Raw genomic sequence first — 20,018 nt, 5'->3', positions numbered from 1 at the left:
ATGTATTTCCTAAAATAAACCTTGAAACTTTACAAATATATTGAAATTATAATCTAAATCCAAAGTCAGCAGGTTGGAGAAGGCTTTTCAACAACCATGACAAGGAGATATTCTTACTATATTAGGAGATCTTACATGTCAGTAAGAAAAACAATAATGCTTTTATGCAAACAATGAAAAATGACATTAACAATTCAGAAAAAAGAGGATGATTCTTAAAATGAGGACACAGCAACTAAGATGATAAAAATATTGTTCGATTTGTCAGTGTATGCATCCATCCTCCTAACAAATACCAGAATGCCTGGTATAGCTAATAATAGTATTAATAAGATACAATATTAGTAAGGTTTTGGGGGATGGCTTTGATGTTTATTGGATAGAGAGTCATCTCACATAACATCATGGGATGGCAATTTTTTTCAATATATTAAAATTGAAGTTGACATACCTTTAGTCTAAAATAGAAATTATACTTTCAATAATTTAACTCAGAGGTGGTATCATATATGTAGACATGCCATATTATAATAATTAATTTTTTCATTATTTTAGTCATTATTACTAATATATTTCTTAAAGCATGTATCTCTAGAATTCTCTTAAATATTTTGCACTTACAAAACAAATGAAAGAAGTAAGTTATAAAATGGCAGCAAAATATTCCTGAAAGTGTCTCAACTTAACACAGGAGGAGTTTAGCTTCATAGATGAGATCCTAGCCCTCAGCCTTATTTAAGGACCCCAGTATATGTGCATTGTTGCTTAAGGAGAAACTTCCTGACAACTTGTAACTGCCCATTAACAAGCTATTGACTCATACCTCCTCTCTAGCGGTACTCTGTGTAATCTTAGTTGCTACCCATGCTGATATGTACAGAACAGTATGGTTAGTAAGGTCAGGCAGTTCAAAAGACTATGTACACACAAAAAACAGCTGTGTACATACATGTATATGTACATACAAAATGTGTGTGTGTGTTTTCTGATATACAAACACGAATCAATAAAAAAAACAGGTAACCAAATCTATAGGAGGAAGGAGACAACACATATGGTTCCCCAATTGTTATAGGAAGATAGCTTGTTTGTTTCTGTTCAGCCCCAAGATAATCACATAGAAACCATATTATTTGCAATACTGTTTGGCCAATAGTTTAGATGTATTTCTTACTAACTCATATCTTAACCCATCTCCATTAATCTGTGTATTGCCACAAGGCTGTGGCTAACGGTGCAAAATTCCAGCATCTGTCTCTGGTGGGGCTACATGACTTCTTTCTAACTCTCCCTTCTTTCTCCCAGCATTCAGTTTAGTCTTCCCCTCCTGCCTCTGCTCTACCCTATCACAGGCCCCAAACAGCTTCTTTATTAACAAAAGCTATTCACAGAATACAGAAGGGAATCCCACATCACCTGATTCTCAACCTCATAAAAGATATATATATATATATATATACACACACACACACATATATATATATATATATATATATATATATATATATATATATATACACACTTTACCAAGTCTTTTCTGGGAAAAGTGATTTTTTTCCACCACTGTCTTGAATTCCTATAATGCAACATGAAAAATATAAAGAGGGTACAGAGCAGGACAAATCAATTGAACTTATTTAAAAGGCATTATGGTAATCAGGTTGCATGCATCATCTCATTTGATGCTTTTAAAACCTTCCTATCTGCTAATGACTATTGCCTGTCTCATCCTGTCTCATGCATTATGTGGAAACTGAGTTTCATTGAAAGGAGGACACTACTTATATCATGTGACTGCTAATCAAGGGCAAGGACATCTAATCCAAACTACCTGGGGCTCTCATTCTGTCTTGACACCTACCATGTAAATCTCTCATTGGATGTGGAGGACTGTACCAGCAGTTTGGAATATAGATTGCTGAATCTCACTCCAGAACAGAGTCCAATACCAAGGAAGATACCTTGTATGAGATTTCCCCTGTCTCTGACTTGGTTTGGTCATTTTTGAAGAGGATTTTATCATAATCGAAATCAATAGTAGCAAATATAAAATAACTAGCAGAGAATCTTGCCTATTGAAAAGTTTTATTTGTTATTAATTATGAAAAATGGGACTAATTAACTCCTCCCTGCCCATTTTACCCGTTGAATGTAGTGCAGAGTGTCACCCAGGGGTACTATTAATCATAGATTACATGACTGTTAATCATTCAGTGCTCTGTTCAATAATTTATCTGTTATAATGGAGTATAGACTGAACTATATGAAATTGTATTGGCATTTCCTCTTCAGTTGAATTTATAGATTTTAATTATTTAAAATTCCCTTACAAGAATGAATTTATTGGCATATATGTAATAAGTACAAATACATTTAATAAGGACTTGTGTGTCCATGCTATATGGATAATGAAATATTTTTAAATATATTTAAACCATGAAGCTAATACTTCCTGCTTTTCATTTTGACTGTAGCATGCAATTGCCATGGAAAAGCTGTAGAGTGCTATTATGATGAAAATGTTGCCAGAAGAAATCTGAGTTTAAACATCCACGGGAAGTACATTGGAGGGGGTGTGTGCATCAACTGCACACAAAACACGGCTGGGATAAATTGTGAGACATGTATTGATGGATTCTTCAGACCAAAAGGGGTAAAGTATAGTTTTCTATTATTAAAATTTATTTTTGATTTTTCATAAGAGTTATGTTTCTCAAACTGACGTAACAGCATCTCTAAATCATTGCACTTTGCTTTCTTACCTGAAAGTGTATTATACCTGTTTAAGGATGTAGTATGCAGTGTCAGAGCCGCTCCAGAAGAGTCTCCTTTGACTTCCTCAAATTGGAATACATTGCAGCAAAAGTGTCTTTTGATCTTAGAAAATTCATACATTTACCTTTCAGTAAATGTTCAACAACAATGACAACAAAAACAGAACTAGACAGTGCTCGTTCATTTTTATATTCATTTTCCTATCATGAATTTGAAGATTTATTAATTCATGTTATATGTACCAATAACTGCTCATTTAAAAGAACCAATGATATTCCTTTGCATGAGCATAGAAAGTAATTCTAGCCATTCACCCGTCAATGGAGATTGAGGTGACATTCAGATTCTGATTATTTCCTACAAACAAGTCTACATATGTCATATTGTAGTCTTTCTTTAACTTATCTTCTGGATATATACTTCAGAATGAAATATTTGACTCATAAGACAAGTCTCTATTAAAATTTATGGGAAATCTCTACATTGTTATCAAATAATCAAGACATTTCACATGCTCACCAAAAATGTTTGATCTTTTTTTCTTTTTTTATTAAATTATATAATTTTTACAAATTTTCACCTTCTCCCCTCCTATTATCCTTTCCCTCCCCCATTTTCCCTCCCCCTCCCTCTCCAGTCCAAGGAGCAGTCAGGGTTTCCTGCCCTGTGGGAAGTCCAAGGTCCTCCCCCCTCAATTTAGGTCTAGGAAGGTGAGCATTTAAACAGACTAGGCTCCCACAAAACCAGCACATGCGGTAGAATCAAAACCCAGTGCTATTGTCCTTGGCTTCTCAGTCAGCCCTCCTTGTCAGCCACGTTCAGAGAGATCGGTTTGATCACATGCTATATCAGTCCCAGTCCAGTTGACCTTGGGGAGCTCCCATTAGATCAGTCCCACCATCTCAGTGGGTGGGCGCACTCCTCGAAGTCCTGACTTCCTTGCTCATGTTCTCCTTCCTTCTGCTCCTCATTTGGGCCTTGGGAGCTCCGTCCAGTGCTCCAATGTGGGTCTCTGCCTCTATCTTCATCCATCGCCAGATGAAGGTTCTATGGTGATATTAACTCACAAAATGTTTGATCTTTATGAGTTCCATGTATCCACTGATATTTATAGTTGAAAACCTTTTTGGATTTTTAGTCATTCAGATGACTTGAAACTATAGCATTATATTCTTATTTTTTAACTCAAGTGCATATTGGCCACTTGTGTATCTTCTATCATGAAGCATATGCTCAAATAAAGATATATTCTTTTTCAATTTAGAAAATCTATTTTTAATTTTTAAATAATATTTTGAGCATTTTTTGTATTTGGCATGAAATAATGATTTAGACTTACATCTAGTTATTTAGAAATTATATTACGAGGCAGTGGTGGCACACATCTTTAATCCTAGCAATCAGGAGGCAGAGGCAGGCAGATATCTGTGAGTTCAAGGCCAGCCTGGTCTACAAGAACTAGTTCCAGGACAGGCTCCAAAGCTACAGAGAATCTTTGTCTCAAAAAACAGAAAACAAACAAACAGTAGTCACATTATATTGCCACACAACGTGCTTCAGTTTTTTCAGCCCACATTCTAGGTCCACTAATATCAGTACACTTGGAGTCAAGCAATGGGGGTTCACCCACTTTATACTGCATTTGGAACAAGGCTCTTTCTTCAGTAGTTTATTTGCATTTCCACAAAAATTAAAATTATTTCTTTTATTTTTGAGATTATAATTATACCATTTCTCACTTCTTGTTCTTACCTCTAAACTCTCCCATGTTCCCCCACTCACCCTTTTGGTTTTTAAAATTCATGGCCTCTTTTTTCACTAATTTTGGTGGTGGTGGTGGTGATGTGTGTGTGTGTGTGTGTGTGTGTGTGTGTGTGTGGTCTACATAATGTTACTATATGTATGTTTTCTGTCTGGTCAATAAAACACTAGTTGGTTACCATAAAATTTTACAATCAATTTTTCAAATAAAGATAATATTGTTTGCTACTTACTTAGAATCTATGTATAGGAGTGAGATAAAGAATATCATATTAATGTTGAGTCATTTTATGAACATATCATATCTCCTTGTACTTCTCAAAACTTAACCACAATTTTGAAACAAAGATAGTACATATGTTTGGTTAAGTTTAAATGAGCCTTTTGTTTGTATTTTTGTGTCCTAATAGTAATTAAATGGTTAAGTAAAACTTTTTTCCCAATTTTTCATTTTATTATTAAGAAAAAAATAATACTGAGTTTGTCATCTATACTTATGAAAAATTCATTTGTTGGTTCCAGGGTTCCTACAGTATGCTTTAGAATTGCACACTTGGACTCTTGTCTCCAAATAACGTCAGGATCACTCTTTCCTTTGAAATATTTAAGCTGATGTTAAATAGGATGGGTGAGAGCTGACAGTTTTATTTTGTTCTCACTTTAAATATAAACATAATAATTCACTATTGAGCATGGTGTGAGTTATGGGATTTTTATGGGTGCCTTTTATCAGATTCAGCAACTTTTCTGCTCGTCCCAGGTAGCTGAGCATTTTTATAATAAAAGAAAAATACTGAAGCATTTTGTCAAATGCTTTTCTGCATCTATTAAAATAAATATATGTATTTTCACTTTGTGTGTTAAAGTGGTTATCCTGTATTTATTTGCAGTATATGAAGACAATTTTGCATTTGTGTATTATGTATGGTTTATTTATAAAAATAATATAATTTTCATGTATGGGATGATTTTATTTAGTTAAGGAGTTTTGTTTTGCTGTATAAGGAATTTGGGACTTTAATGTTTTTACAATATCTTTGTCAGTCATTTGCAATATAGGTTACTACTCTCAAACAAAAGAGCTAGGAAATGCTTTCTTTTCCTCAGATTAAAAAAATGATTATGTACAATGGAAATTAGATCTCTTCCAAACATTTAATACAATTTAGAATTTTCCAGCGAGATAACCAAGCTTTCCATTTTTCACTTTCCATGATTGCTTGGAATAAAATTTGATATTAATTAATTTTTTAAATTAGATATGGGTAAACCTAATAGGTTTTATATTTTTATGTTATTTCTGTGTATGACAGAGTCTCATAATGGAGCTATTATCACATTGAAATTACCTAGCCAGACATGCAAATATTGAAATTACAGACAACTCTCACTGATCATGCTGATGCATCTTATTTTTCAGAGTAGTTTCTATTTTCTTCCAAGAAGTCAAACTTTTACTATAAAGATTGTGTTTGTGTGTTGATTACCCCCTATTCCTTTTAAAGCCTAGAGCATTTTATTGGTGTGGTACCATCATCTGCTGGATTTCATTAGTCCTTATGAAAGCACACCTGACATTTGTTCCTTGTTCCCATTATGTGTAATCCTTCTTAATTCATTTCCTGCATAAAGATGTGCCTGTGTGAATTTGAGCCAGGGTTTCACCAAATAGTTTAGGATGCTCTGAAACTGACTTTGCGGTCCAGGTTGCACTCAAACGCATCTCTCTCGGGTTTCAGTCTCCAGAGCTCTGGCATCTGGAGCTTGTCCCAATGCCACCGCCTTCTAGATACCTCCTTTAGGTTTGCTTCTCAACAGTTGTTCTACATTTTGCAAACCTGCCCTCCCTATCAGATTAAGTGCATGATCTGTGTATGCTCTGCAAGCCAATAACTGTCTTCACCTTTGTGATAGGAGACGAAGGAAGAGAAAAGATGCAGGGTAGGAGGAGGGTGAGAGAGACAGAAACGGACATTGTGCAGTCCCTGCACTTTACCACTGGTCAGCTTACACAAAATATTCCTCACCGTCAGCACACAGCGGTGTGTTGTCAAGATTCCTCCTTGTTTATCTTGCATGGTTCACTGAGCTTCTCACAGCAACCGGCTCTGATTTTGATCCCCATTGAGAATATTTTAGGGTACTCACTTTGTTTTGTTGAGACAGGATTTCATGTAGCCCATATGGTGGCTTAACTTATAGTTGAGGCTGCTTATGATACTCCTGCTTCCCACTCCCAAATGCCGAGATCTCAAGACCTGATGGGCCATTATTTATTAACTGTATTATTTGGTCTATGTTCTCTTTTTTTTCTTTCTGAGACTAACTACCTGTGTGATGAGTGGCTTAATTGTTCCCTTCAGGTTGCTGAGGTCTTTATTACCTTTTATTTCTTTTCCATTTTTCAGATTGAATAGTTTTTCTTTATCTGACATCATGCCATTGGGTTGACCACACCCCTATTCATAATCTAAATTAAGCACATCCAATGAATTTGAAAACTTGAGGTTTTGTTTTCTCAGCTGTCTGGAGTTTTTCTTTATCTGCCTTTTTCATATTTGTAAAGTATTTCAGTTGAAATTCTTCATACATCCCTCAAAAACACCATTCTATTAATTATGAGACATATCCACAGTTCCTGCATTTCCTCCTTGCGTGTTAATTCCAATCCTGGGTCTCCATGTGGTCTATTTTTATCGACTTCTCTTTCATAAATGATTATTACATTTTTCTGTTTTTCTCATGCCTACAAACACACATTCTTACAGTGCATTTGTGGTGATAAAGGACAAACCTCCTGAATCCCATTTTCTTCCTCTGAAGATTTTGAATGCATCCTAAGTAGAGTAAACTTGCTGGAGCATAGAGTGGAGGATGAGAGCATTTGATGCTTGAGAGACGGCTGATGGAAAGCTCATGGTGCTTAACTTACATTTCTAAGTTCTTTTAAAACCTGTCTAGTTGGTGAAAAGCACTGAAAATTCTACTCAAGTTTCTTTGTTTTCTTTTTAGTTCTTTCCAGTGGACTTCTTGGCATCCCGTGAATGATTGTTTTATGCAGAATCAATCAGTTAAACTGTGAGCAGATGTTAATACACAGGTGTAGATATCCACCCTCCATAGCATCTCTCCAGTAGATTTTTTTCATTCTGTTCTCCAAACATCAGCTTTTGTTTTGAAAATTATGATTATTATTATTATGGTTTGCTTTTCAAGATAGGGTTTCTCTGTGTAGCCTTGGCTGTGCTGGAACTCATTTAGTAGACCAGATTTGTCTTAAACTCACAGAGATCTTCCTGTCTCAGCTTTCCAAGTGCTGGGATTAAAGGTGTGTTCCACCAAAGCCCATATCAAACATCAAATTTTATAGTTCATGACTGATTTTTATTATGCTCAAAGTGATCAATTAATTCTCACATTTCCCCCAAATTCACATTTTCATCTGATGGTATGTCAGACCAAGGTACATTATCATGATCATAACTGATAACTGGATTTAATTTCTTTTACAAGTGACACAGTTAAAGGACTAAACAACTTTTGTAATTATTACACAAATGTTTATATTAAAAAAGAATTTTAAAAGTGAAAATTTTACAAGCACTGGGTAGATGTTTACAAACTTACAAAATCAAGAACTTTGTGTCCCGCAAATTATTAAGTAAATTGTTCCCACTATATTCTTAAAATGTTGTCCTGATGTTTGGAGAGGAAGCCTAGATTAGAAGCATTTACGTAGCAGGCATGAGGCCTTTGGTCTTACTGAATTTAATTTGATCCTAGATTTATCTATTAAATACATATATTTGATTTGATTTACATGTGTACATTTCACACATAAAATATTTAAGCTAAATTTACTAAGAGCTAATTAGTAATAATCTGAATTATTTTAAGAGCACTGAATTCATTATAGAACATATCAGTTTGTCAGTGTCGTAGGTTAGAGAATTTCCTTATCAACGATCTGACTCAGGCAGCTTTTCCTTATCAGTATCAGACGTAAGAATTTGCTAGAAAGTTTTTATTTCCTCCTTTTTGCCATTGCAAACATGAATTAGGTTATAACAGTCAAAAGTTAATTCATAGTATCTATAATGTCTTGTAATATGCCACAGAGGATTTTCTTTTCTAAAGTCTGATGGTTCTTCCCTGTAGAAAGCCCTGCTCTAAAGTCTATTCACAAATAACTCCTTCTTTTTAAGCTCCAGTTTAAAAGCCACTGTTTCCACAAAATTACTATTTGAATGGAACGTGATGGGTTGTGGCATTTGATCCTAGAGGCTTCTCACGTGTGTCTGTTTTATTACATTTCTTTTTAATCAGTGTCTTACAAACCTTTTCTTCCCCTAAACTTAAGGTGGAGAACACGGCTCAGGTCTGTGTTAGGCACAGGGCTAGCTCCATGGGGACATGATTAAAGATGTTTTAAACAAATGATGGTTGTTAAATGGTAGTGAACTTTAGAATTTTTGATTAGATATATAATCAAGTATAGATTTACATCATGATTTATATCAGCAAAAAAATTCCCCCTTAAAAATTAAACTAGGTATAGAAACATATGAAAACTGCAGTTCACTGGAGAAAAGTATATTTATGCATGTTCATTTCCTGGGAAGCCACTTTAGGGTTTTTGTTTTCTACCTGGCCATCAGGAAAACAAACGGGAGTACAGAAGTGTGAGCAGTTTAGATTTGTTTAATTTAATTAGTCAGCAGTTAAAGCTACTACTGATCCTAAGCATTTACCGTATGACAGGGATCTTGTGAGACACCTTCCATCCGTCCCTCTTCATTGTCCCCTACAGAACATCTCTGGAACAATTGTTATTGTCCTGGTGTCAAAGTGAAGGGTGAGGCCTGAACAGCCCCCTCCCCCCCATGGGATGTGAGCTCAACTTCTTCTACCAACAGAATCTGAAAATTTCTTGCCAGGTTATACAGCTTCCTAGAAAACCAGGTTTCTAATTTAAATATCGAATTGTGCCTCCTTTGAGCAGTAAATGTAAATTTCTCTTTGAATAACTATGACATGATTGGTGTGAAAGCTCTTGAAAAGTAAACAGGGAAGAAAACAGACATTGCTGATTTTAAACCATGTCATATTCAAAGATAGAATAAGCAGGCAGGTTAACTTATGTGATATATTTGAGTATCCCTAACAGATATCATCCTTTTGTTATGATAATAATGCAGTTGTTATAAATCATGGAAAAGTTTTTATTGATTATTGACTCTAAATAACAAATATCTACAGATTGATGGTATCAGACGCTTTACTTTGTGTATCTACTTAGAACAATGGATTTTAGAAGCCCTCCGATCTGTGTCTAAGATAAATACTGGTAATCTTATCAAAATAATTGGTTCTGTATTTTTTTAAACTGTCCTGAATTGTTTCCTGAGTTGAAAACACTGGCATTTTTATTACACTCGATTCAAACCATTTCATTTATTTTTCAGGTGTCACCAAATTATCCGAGTCCATGCCAGCCGTGTCACTGTCATCCAGTCGGCTCCTTAAGTGAAGTCTGTGTCAAGGATGAGAAATATGCCCGGCGAGGTGAGGCACAGTAGAGAGCTGCCGCCCTGACGAAAGGGTGACGGCATGTCACACACTGTCCTCTTCAGAGAGTTTCGCAGGAATTATGTCCACACCATCAGGATTCTGACATCTAACAGTATGCTTTCTAGGACCCCATTTTTATTCACCATAATAATTTATTTTGTGCTATACTATATTGTTTGAAAAGCAAAAAGAAGGAAATATAAAAGAAAAGAAAGAAAGAAAAAATATCATCTGCTCTGATATATGTATACAGTAACATGGCATTTTATGGTAGAGATAAATTCTGAGGAATTTGCCCTAAAAAGTTTCATTGTAGAAATGTCATAGTCTGCATTATACAAACTAATAATATCATCAGGCAGTATAATCTTATGGGACCACTATCATTTACACGACGTGTTCTAGAGGAAAATGATGTTGTATCAGTTAGTCGTGTGTGTGTGTGTGTGTGTGTGTGTGTGTGTGTGTCTGAAGGAGGTAGGAAGAGCATAAAGAGAGCAAGTGTTTATGTATAAAGCATACATATCATACATACAGCTTTTCTATGTCCTATTACTTAGACTGTTCTGCAACTTCCACTGGGTCCAGTGTAGGTGTTTGGCAGTTTCACTGAGAGATTTGTGAGTAGCATTGAGAAGCAAGTAGAGAGATCACACTTTGAGAAGTAGGTGATGCCAAGTATGCATGAAGGACTAGATAGTAGTACTATAAGTTGAAACCCAATGCTCTGAGGAATACATTTCACAATAACCTCTCAACATCAAGCAATTAAATAGCAAAATGGTAAAATTCATATTTGGGAGCTAATTTCAGTGTATTTGCTCTGGGTAATTTGAGCAGCATCTTTAAAGTAGCAAGTAATGAAAACTGTATATTTCTGTCCTAACACCATTGAAATTGAATCCTGCCATCATGAATTCTTTCCTTTTTTAATGACAAGTCAACTAAAATTATTAATAGTATTAAGTCACCAATCAAAATTACAACATTATTCAAAAACTTATTAGAAATAGAAAAATTAACCGGGTAGTGGTGGTGCATGCCTTTAATCCCAGTACTCAGGAGGCAGAGGCAGGCAGCTCTCTGTAAGTTCAAAACCAGCTTGGTCTACAAGAGTTAGTTCCAGGACAGGCTCCAAAGCTACAGAAAAACCCAGTCTCAAAAAAAAAACCTTAAAAAAAGAAATAGAAAAATTAGAAAAAAATAAATATATCATATAGTGGTAGCTTAAAAGCAAAAAAATTAAATTTTATGAATAAAAACTTTAATATTGCCTCTTCTTTTTATTTTATACTTTACCTTTACTGGATACTCAAAGGGAACTGAAGGTGTTGACATTTGAGTCTCTGTATGGGTGATGGCTATTGAAACAGGCTCTTCGGGAAGAGCAGCAAGTGCTCCTAACCACCAATCCATCTTTCCAACTCCTATAATCAGTATTGTTTTGAAGCAAAAGTCTAACAAAAATTACCTTATTAATTCTTTATCAATGTAAACTAAATGCTTAAGGTGTTATATCTTCCATATATCATGGCCCCAATTAGTATTTATCCAGCAATTTTACTTTTCTACCTCCTTTCCTGACATATACATATGTTCTTTGTGTTTGCTATTTCCAGTCATATTTCACAACTCCAGTGCACATTATGCAAACATACTCTTGATAGTAATAGAGTGTATGCTTGACTTATTTGTGTTTAATATTCATTTTGTTCAGTGACATGACATCTTACCATGATGTATTCTTGCATTTCATTACCCTTTGTTATTGTCTGATGAAGATCATATTTCACTGATTGGCTCTTACTTTGAAGGCTTGTTTCTTGCATTCATTCATTCAACATGCTTCCTATCTTCATCACCAAAGGCATGAACAACAGACGGCAATCTTCTCCTTACAGACCAAAGGTGTTCTTGTAGCTGTATTATCTGTAACGTTTCTTTGTCAAAAGAACAGGGAAATTATAACAACTTTCATATCCCTCTTCCATGTCTGAAATCTGTTCCTATGGATGCCTTCTTTTCTAAAGTTATAAAAAAAATATTAATTGGCCTAGAATTTCATACACTGTATTTTTATCACACACACTCCACTACTTCAATTCCACCCCATTCAGCCTTTTCTTTAGCATCACTGTGGGCATAAGGACAAGAGCCATTGTTAACTCATAAGTAGTCCATCTTTATTCCAAAGGATGTCCCCAACTGTTATGGTGTTCTGGTCAGGCTTGATTATGTACTACCAGATATACTCAAGACACAGCTTATTCTTTCCAGTGTTGTGTCACAAGCTTCAAACTTTATGGAAAGCACCCCTTGGCGTGTGTGTGGATACATGTGTGTAGGTGGGTACAAGGGTATGGTTTGCAGGCACGTATGTGTGAAGTTAAATGTTAACATAGGTTGTCTTCCTTCATAGCTGTCTAACTTGCCTTTCAAGACAAGGTTTCTCTCCAAACCCAGAATTCATCCATTGATTACACAGACTGGCCAACTATCTCCAGTGATCTGCCTATTTCTGAAAGCCTTAATCCTACTTCCCAGTGCTGGGGTTGTAGATGTACACTGCCCCACTCAACTTCTATGTGGGTTCTAGGAATCGAAACCCATATCCTTGTGCTTGCATGCTCCATTTGCCAAACCATTTCTCCAAATTTTATACCTTACTTTTTAATACTTTTAGATCTATTTATTTTATGTGTATGGATGGTTCGCTTGCATGCAAGTATGTGCACTATGTGAGGGCTTGGTACTGCCAGAAGCCAGAAGAGCTTATTGGATCCCCAGACCTGGAGTTACAGATGATTTTCAGTCACCATATTGTGCTTGGAACCAAACCTGGTTCCTCCGTAAGAGCAACAGTGCTCTTAATGGCTGAGCCATCTCCCCAGTCCCTCTGAGGTTATTATTTAGACTCCACATTCTTTAGTTATAGATTTACTGGTGAACAGAAAAAGAAGGCCATATAACCAACATGAGCAGAGCTCAATATGAATTCACAGAGCCTGGAGGAGAATGTTCAGGACCTGTACGGGTCAGCACCAGATCCTTAGTGTGTATAATGACTTTCAGTTTATAGTGTTTTTATGAAATTCCTGGGAGTGAGAAAAAGTGTGTTTCTGATTCTTGTGCCTTTTCCTGGAGTTCTTTTCCTTCTGTTCATTTGTCTTGTCCAACTTTGATGTGATAGTTTTTGTTTTATCTTATGTATTTTATTTTTTATATATAAAAAGCTATTAATGAATGAATGAAGACATAGCTACTAGGGTAAAAACTAACAACCAAACTATCACGTATACTTGCTAGAAGAGGGAAAATCAGTTATCTCTAAGAGAGTGACATCGGGGACATTAACCACACCAGGACAGGCCCCATGCACAGGAGTAGCTGACATATAATGGACTGCACAGTTTTTGTGTGTACTTTTATTTGGTTACAGTTTGGGGTGTGGTGTGTCTGTGTATGTGTTCTCTTTTCTTTTTGGGCAATGCTGTATTTTGTTTCCTACATTTTACTGTTGTATTAGGTTTTTGTTGGTTTGTTGAGAAAGAACTTAAAATTGAATGGGTAGGGGAGGGAAGAGGATTTGGCGAGACTTAGAGGAAGGGAAGAATAAGGACCAAGTATATTTAAATTTGAAATTAGTTTAAATTTTTAAATAATCAAAATTAAAAATCTAATTTTGTGATCAGAATTCAACTTCCAAGTTACTATAATTCAAACCTCAAAAACTAAATTGTGTGCTTCCTTCAAAAGTGCTGATATGCAATGCTTCTTCCGCAGGTTTAGTACCTGGATCCTGTCACTGCAAGACTGGCTTTGGAGGCGTGAACTGTGATCGATGTGTGAGGGGCTACACTGGCTATCCAGACTGCCAACCTTGCAACTGCAGTGGCCTAGGGAGCACAAACGAGGACCCTTGTGTTGGACCCTGTAGCTGTAAGGTTCGTAGTTTAATCTAGTTGTGTTCCACTGTCGAGACAGAGGACAGCATCCCTTGGCTTCTCTGTTATTCCTGATGCCATTAGGCACCTAAAGCTTCTCCTGTGTGTATCTTTTAAGTGCATAACACTCCTATAAATGTCATTAAGTGCTATCCAGGATCACTGCCACCCCTGCATTTATGTAAATTCTCCAAATACATAGGCCCCCTTAGTGGTCTATGTCATTTATTACATTATTTCTCTCCCATTGCACACCAAAAAAGGTAGTTGTTTCAAATTTATATGGATATACCTTTGCAGCTACTTCTGAAAAGAATTCTGTCAAAGATTAAAAAAAAAAATCTCCCAAAGTCTGAGTGGAGATAGATCTTACAATTCTCACCATATTTGAATTCTTCCATCGAATTACTAAAATGTAAGAAGACATCGTTGAGTTGATTATAGATCTCATGTGTTCTCCCATGGTTACTTTCAGAAACGCAATTTTATTTTTGTACATAGTAAGCTAATAGCTCCTCCTGTTAACACTAAGGAACATATTACACCCGCAGCATTCACACACAAGAAACAGAGGCATGTACAAGTCTGAAAAGATGAGACTGATTTACTTCAGCTGCAGAAGTCTGTTCCATGCTACTCTGATTAGTGCTTAATTGTATTAACTGAGTGCATGAGCAATCTTTTAAAATGATGGCACGCCATATTATTACAAACATGAAAGTAATTTTGATATCTTTTATGGAAAATTACTAAAAGCAAGACAGTTAAATTAAGATTTTAATAGCCTTTTCTTTCCTTTACTAATTTATTATGCTTATCTAAGAATATATAATAGTTGGTGTATGTATTTTGTGCATATGCATAAATATTATAGCATAATATAATATTTTTAATATCAATACATGTTAGGAAAAGCATTTATAAAATATGTTACATAGTATATTATTTGTGTGATTTATGTATACTTACTATATACAATAAAAATAATAAAGCTACATATATTTGTTTACATAATAGGCATGTATTATTTTAGAGACTATTGAAGCATTTAGAGGCTATTTAAGACTGTTTATCTTGAGGTTGGACCACTTACAATGTGAAAGCTTTCTTGCCTTGAATATAATAAAATTTCTAGGTTTAGTGCATTTTACTTCAGTATTATCTGTAATGAAAACTCTCCAAGACCAGCACTGGACAGCAATGATTGAGTGGTGGCTTGCTTCAGGAACCACCTGCCTCTGCCCCCACTCCCACCTCCATCCCATGCTGAATGCTGCCTGGGCTATCCTACAGCCTCAGTTTTTCTCCTCTCGTATGCACTGAGAAAGCTCTTGTTTATGCTCCCTTCCTTTTTCCAAAGTGCTGCAGGTATCTCTCATTTTTGTCACTTACTCCAATGCAGGACAGGTAGAGCTAAACTTAAGGTGGGAGAGGAACTTCTTGAGTCTATAAAATACAGGAATTCAAGCAAGAGAAAGGATGCACTTTTAGATATATACTTTTAAAGAAAGGTTGGACATCTGCTATGTTTAAGGAAGGATTGAAAAAGGAGAGGGGCAAGATTCACTTCGTTGGCTTCTTTGGGAGATAGAACCAAGCAGGTGGAGACAGGACAGCTCTGGTGATTAGCTGTGCTCACAGGGAAAGTTCCTGGAGCTGGCTAGATACCAATTCATAAGAAGGGAGACTGTAATTCTAATGAGAAAAATGCCACCATGAAGACACTTGATGCTCTAAAGACAACACTGAAATGCTACAATAAGCATTAATTAAGAAATCATAAATAAGATTTAAAAATTAACTAAATAGCATCATTAAAGCCTAAGTCATTCAAAAGTGAGATATTTAAATAGAAAGCATTAGCACTTAAGAAATCTTATGATAAGCTGGGCGGTGGTGGCGCACACCTTTAATCCCAGCACTCGGGAGGCAGAGGCAGGCGGATCTCTGAGTTCGAGGCCAGCCTGGTCTACAAGAGCTAGTTCCAGGACAGGCTCTAGAAACTACAGGGAAACCCTGTCTCGAAAAACCAAAAAAAAAAAAAAAGAAATCTTATGATAAAAAATATGCAGAAAGCAAATTTCATAAGATGCGAGCATAACTGTAAAAATATAAAAAGTATACACACAAAATGAATGATTTATTTACATCAAAAATTATGTCACAACATAATTATATCATGGTATTTCATAATGAACTATGTAACAATGTACAGACAATTCACTGTGATGAATTGCCCATAACCTCTCATTTACAAGAATGATAAATAGCTAAGTATTTAAAACAGCTATGCATACAATTTAAATACTGAAAGGAACACCCATTAGTGCAGAAAGGAATGAGGTATCTTCTTTTTTTAAAAAAAGTATGATTTTAGATAGTTGTGCCCATTGTTTGAAAAATAATATTGTAAACAGAGGCTGCTTGTTTATTTCCTACCCACCCACATCTGAATTATCACACAGGAACTACATTAATTACAGCACTGGCTGATGACTTAGCTGTATTTCTAGCTAGCTATTACATCTTAAATTAATCCATTTCTATTAATCTGTGTATCTTAACAAGGCTGTGGCTTACTGAAAAGGTTCCAGTGGCATCCTTCTCCTTTGGCAGCTATATGACATCTCTTTGACTCTGACTCCTCTCTCTCATAAATATAAATGGAAATATATTTATTTCCATTCTGATTTCATGCCTGATTTATCAATAAAGCAACACATATACAGAAGGACATTCCACATCATCTTCCATTTTCTGTCTGATTAAAAACGGTTTTAACTTTAACATAGTAAAATTACAGATAACAAAGCAGTCATCAAGCAAGAGTTATAGTTATAATATTTAGTCCATTTACATGTGGCAAATTAAGGAAAATACTCTATCATCTATCTTTGTGAATACAAAGTTTCATATCTAATTTATCTTTTATCATAATGAAGGAAAACTATAACTGTCTTCAACTCTTTGAAGATCCCAGAATATAATATTAGCTAAGTAAACAAGAAGTATATTGTAAGCAACTTTCAAAACTCTAGAATTGACAGAGACATCTTGCTTTCTAGACAGTTACCCAAAGTTCTTCTATAATGTTGCGGCATCAATCTTCAGCCTACAAACCCATGGTATCTGGCAGACTCTTTCATGTAGCAGGAAATTTGAAGGACTTTTTTGCCTCTAGTGACAGTTGGTTAGTCACTTTATTCTGTGTCCTGCAGAATGTCTGGCAGTCTTTTTTTATGAAACAAGAACCCTGAAGGACTATTTCGCCTTCTTTTGGCAAGTTCAGCAGTATTTTTTTCTGTGGGTCCTGTCTGTTCAGTTCATACAGCATACCATCAAGCAGTCCAGACAAGAGCAATTTCTTGCCCAAATTGGGTTGTTACATTAAAGCAAATTCCTTAGTGAGTTTCTTCAATGTCCATCACCCTCTCTGAAGTAATTGGTGCTGTGAGAAGTAGATATGTCTGTCTGTTGAGAAAGAGCTAAGTACTTAAAATATTTTAAGTGCCATACTCTATAGGTCTTTGAAAGGTTTGAAGGAGAGCCATCCATCTGAAATATATCTGTACATCTAGAAAACCTAACTAACAAGACTACAGTTTGACTATTATAAACAACTGTCTATTAATCTGTATTTCTTAATTATACATTACATTTTTAAAATGAGAGCTTAATTGGTAGAGCATGAGACTCTTAATCTCAGGGTTGTGGTTCATGTTTCACATTAGGCACCAATTTTTTGGCATACCAAAGAGTTCCACATAGCCCAGAATGAAATTTAACAAAGGTTTATTTATTTGGGAATAAACTCATGATAAGGGTAGCAATACACAGTCCTCTGTGTGTGCTCAGAACTGGAACCAAATCCAGCAGCAAAGAGAGCCAAATATGCTTTTCATCTGGACTTATAGTACATGAGACCATGGACAAAGTAGACAGGCATCTTAAAGGCTATAGGCTGAAGGAGTTTCTATAACACAATACATATCGAAATCTTTATGAGAAGAAAAAATGTTATTGGATACTTACAATAAAATGATAAGTTTTATTTCAGTATAAAGTACATATGTAAGCATGTATATTCATGTAGTATTGTGAAAAAATAATTGACTTTAAACAAGTCTTTATTTCAGAGAGAATCAGTTTTCTTTAAGCATGTGGCCTCTGTTAGGTAGTAAAGTCAGGTGGAAGGCAGACATCCAAGAGCATATAGACAGCACAAACTGGACTCTAGTTTAAACAATATGTCACAAAATTTGGTGGGCAGGGAAAGGGAAGAGTGGAGGTAAAGGGGGAAATGAATGTGATCAAAATACGGAGAGAACTCTCAAAAAACAAATAAAGTGACAAAAATAGTCAAGATTGTAAAATGAAATTTAAAATGTGAATCTAGCTGATACTACCAAACAGCACAATCTGGGGAAATGGAAATGAATGTTTGTTATTGTTATTAGAATGGATTAGTATCACTAACATCCTCAAGATGACTGTCCCCTGTGCTCTAGAAATGTCAGGACTAAATATTTATCATAAACAAGTTAAACAATACATCTTTTAAATGTACATAAAAGATGTTTTATACAAAAATACTTGGTATAATGAAACTAAGGAAAATAAATATCAGAAAAAATCCCCAAAATGAATTACGGTAACCTCCCTTTCCTTGTCTGTGTATGTAACCTCTTTATGTTCAACTCATCATGGGATGAACAACTAGGGCTAGATAGCTACTGCTATAATACTTGCTCAGCATGCACAGAACCCTAGATTTGATCCCAGAAATACCATCAAGGAAACAGAGAACAGAAAAAAAAAAAGGTTGAAAAGCAATCGTATATATGGAACACTTCTCTTTTAACCCCATAAATTCAGGTAACAATGATTGGCATCCCATGTACATTGTATTAAGGTTTGGAATTAATCTGGAGATGGTTTAGCTGAGTAGAAGGATACACAAGGGTGACAAAGTTGGAGCAAGATTTTATTTAAGAACCCGAGTATCAGTGACTGGGGACCCACTAGCTCTTCTGTAGCCAATTCTTCAGAGACACTAAAAGTAACTAAATCTTCACTCAATCTAATAAAAAGAAACAATTAAGGTGAACGCAGTAAATCTACATAAGGACTGATAAGTTCTAGAAACTTCAGTTAAAAAAGGGTTGCCATAAAATTTGCATTCATGTCAATTTGAAAACATTTAATAATTGTAAATGTTTGTGGATGAACACATATGTAAAAAATTTAAATATACTGTATGATACCTATTAGATTTAGAATAATAGTTGACTAGAGAAAAAGTATAAAGTTAGAGCTAAAATTAAATGACAGACCGCTGTGTCTAGTAATAAACATATAGGTAAGGTAAGCATGTACAATATCAGTCCTTCTGATTACTAGGTTGTAGGTAAGTGATATTATACAGCATGCCCTATTCTGATCCTCTAAAATAATTTCTAATTTAAAATATAGATAATTGGTGATAAAAAGGAATTTTCATATTTAACAGGCTTTTAAAAATCCTTTACACCTGTAAAACATCAACTACACTACTTTTTCACACAGGTTTTCTCTTCTAGACTTCTATGAAGAATAATATTAATAAATATGATCCTCATGTTTCTGAATATGAAAATTAACCAAAGTGTTTCCAAATTGCTATGCCTTTTCCATACATTTTGAAAAGTCTTACATTTTGCAAGTCATGGTGACAAGTCTTCTAAATGTAACAGCAACCTCCCTCTTGGTCCTCGCACAAATCCTGGTACCACATACTAGAAGTAACCCCCCTTCTGTAGTTTAGTGTCGTGCTCTTTATTTCAAATGAGTTGGACTGTGGAATGTGACATATTCAATAGTCTGACCTTGATCCCAGAAGGAACACCTGACTTTATTTTTACCAAAGTCTTAGTATAAGACGATAAATTAGAGACCGTGCTTCATTTCGTTTGGCTTTCTTTATATTGC

General features: G+C 35.2%; 1 protein-coding gene across 2 annotated transcripts in view; it reads left to right on the top strand.

The window, feature by feature from the left end:
- The window catches only part of Lama2 (laminin subunit alpha 2), a 594,199-nt gene that overhangs the window by 244,716 nt on the left and 329,465 nt on the right, over positions 1–20,018 (top strand). For both annotated transcript variants that reach the window (XM_038339597.1, XM_038339596.1), the window contains exons 8-10: positions 2,475–2,653; positions 10,002–10,101; positions 13,891–14,051. In XM_038339597.1, the coding sequence (XP_038195525.1) occupies positions 2,475–2,653; positions 10,002–10,101; positions 13,891–14,051 (440 nt within the window). The remainder of the gene's footprint in view (positions 1–2,474; positions 2,654–10,001; positions 10,102–13,890; positions 14,052–20,018) is intronic.

The sequence above is a fragment of the Arvicola amphibius genome, chromosome 8 (genome assembly GCF_903992535.2).
Source record: "Arvicola amphibius chromosome 8, mArvAmp1.2, whole genome shotgun sequence".
In the NCBI taxonomy this organism is placed as follows: domain Eukaryota; kingdom Metazoa; phylum Chordata; class Mammalia; order Rodentia; family Cricetidae; genus Arvicola; species Arvicola amphibius.
Note: the sequence above shows the minus strand (reverse complement) of the source record. Positions and strands in the feature narration are given on the sequence as shown.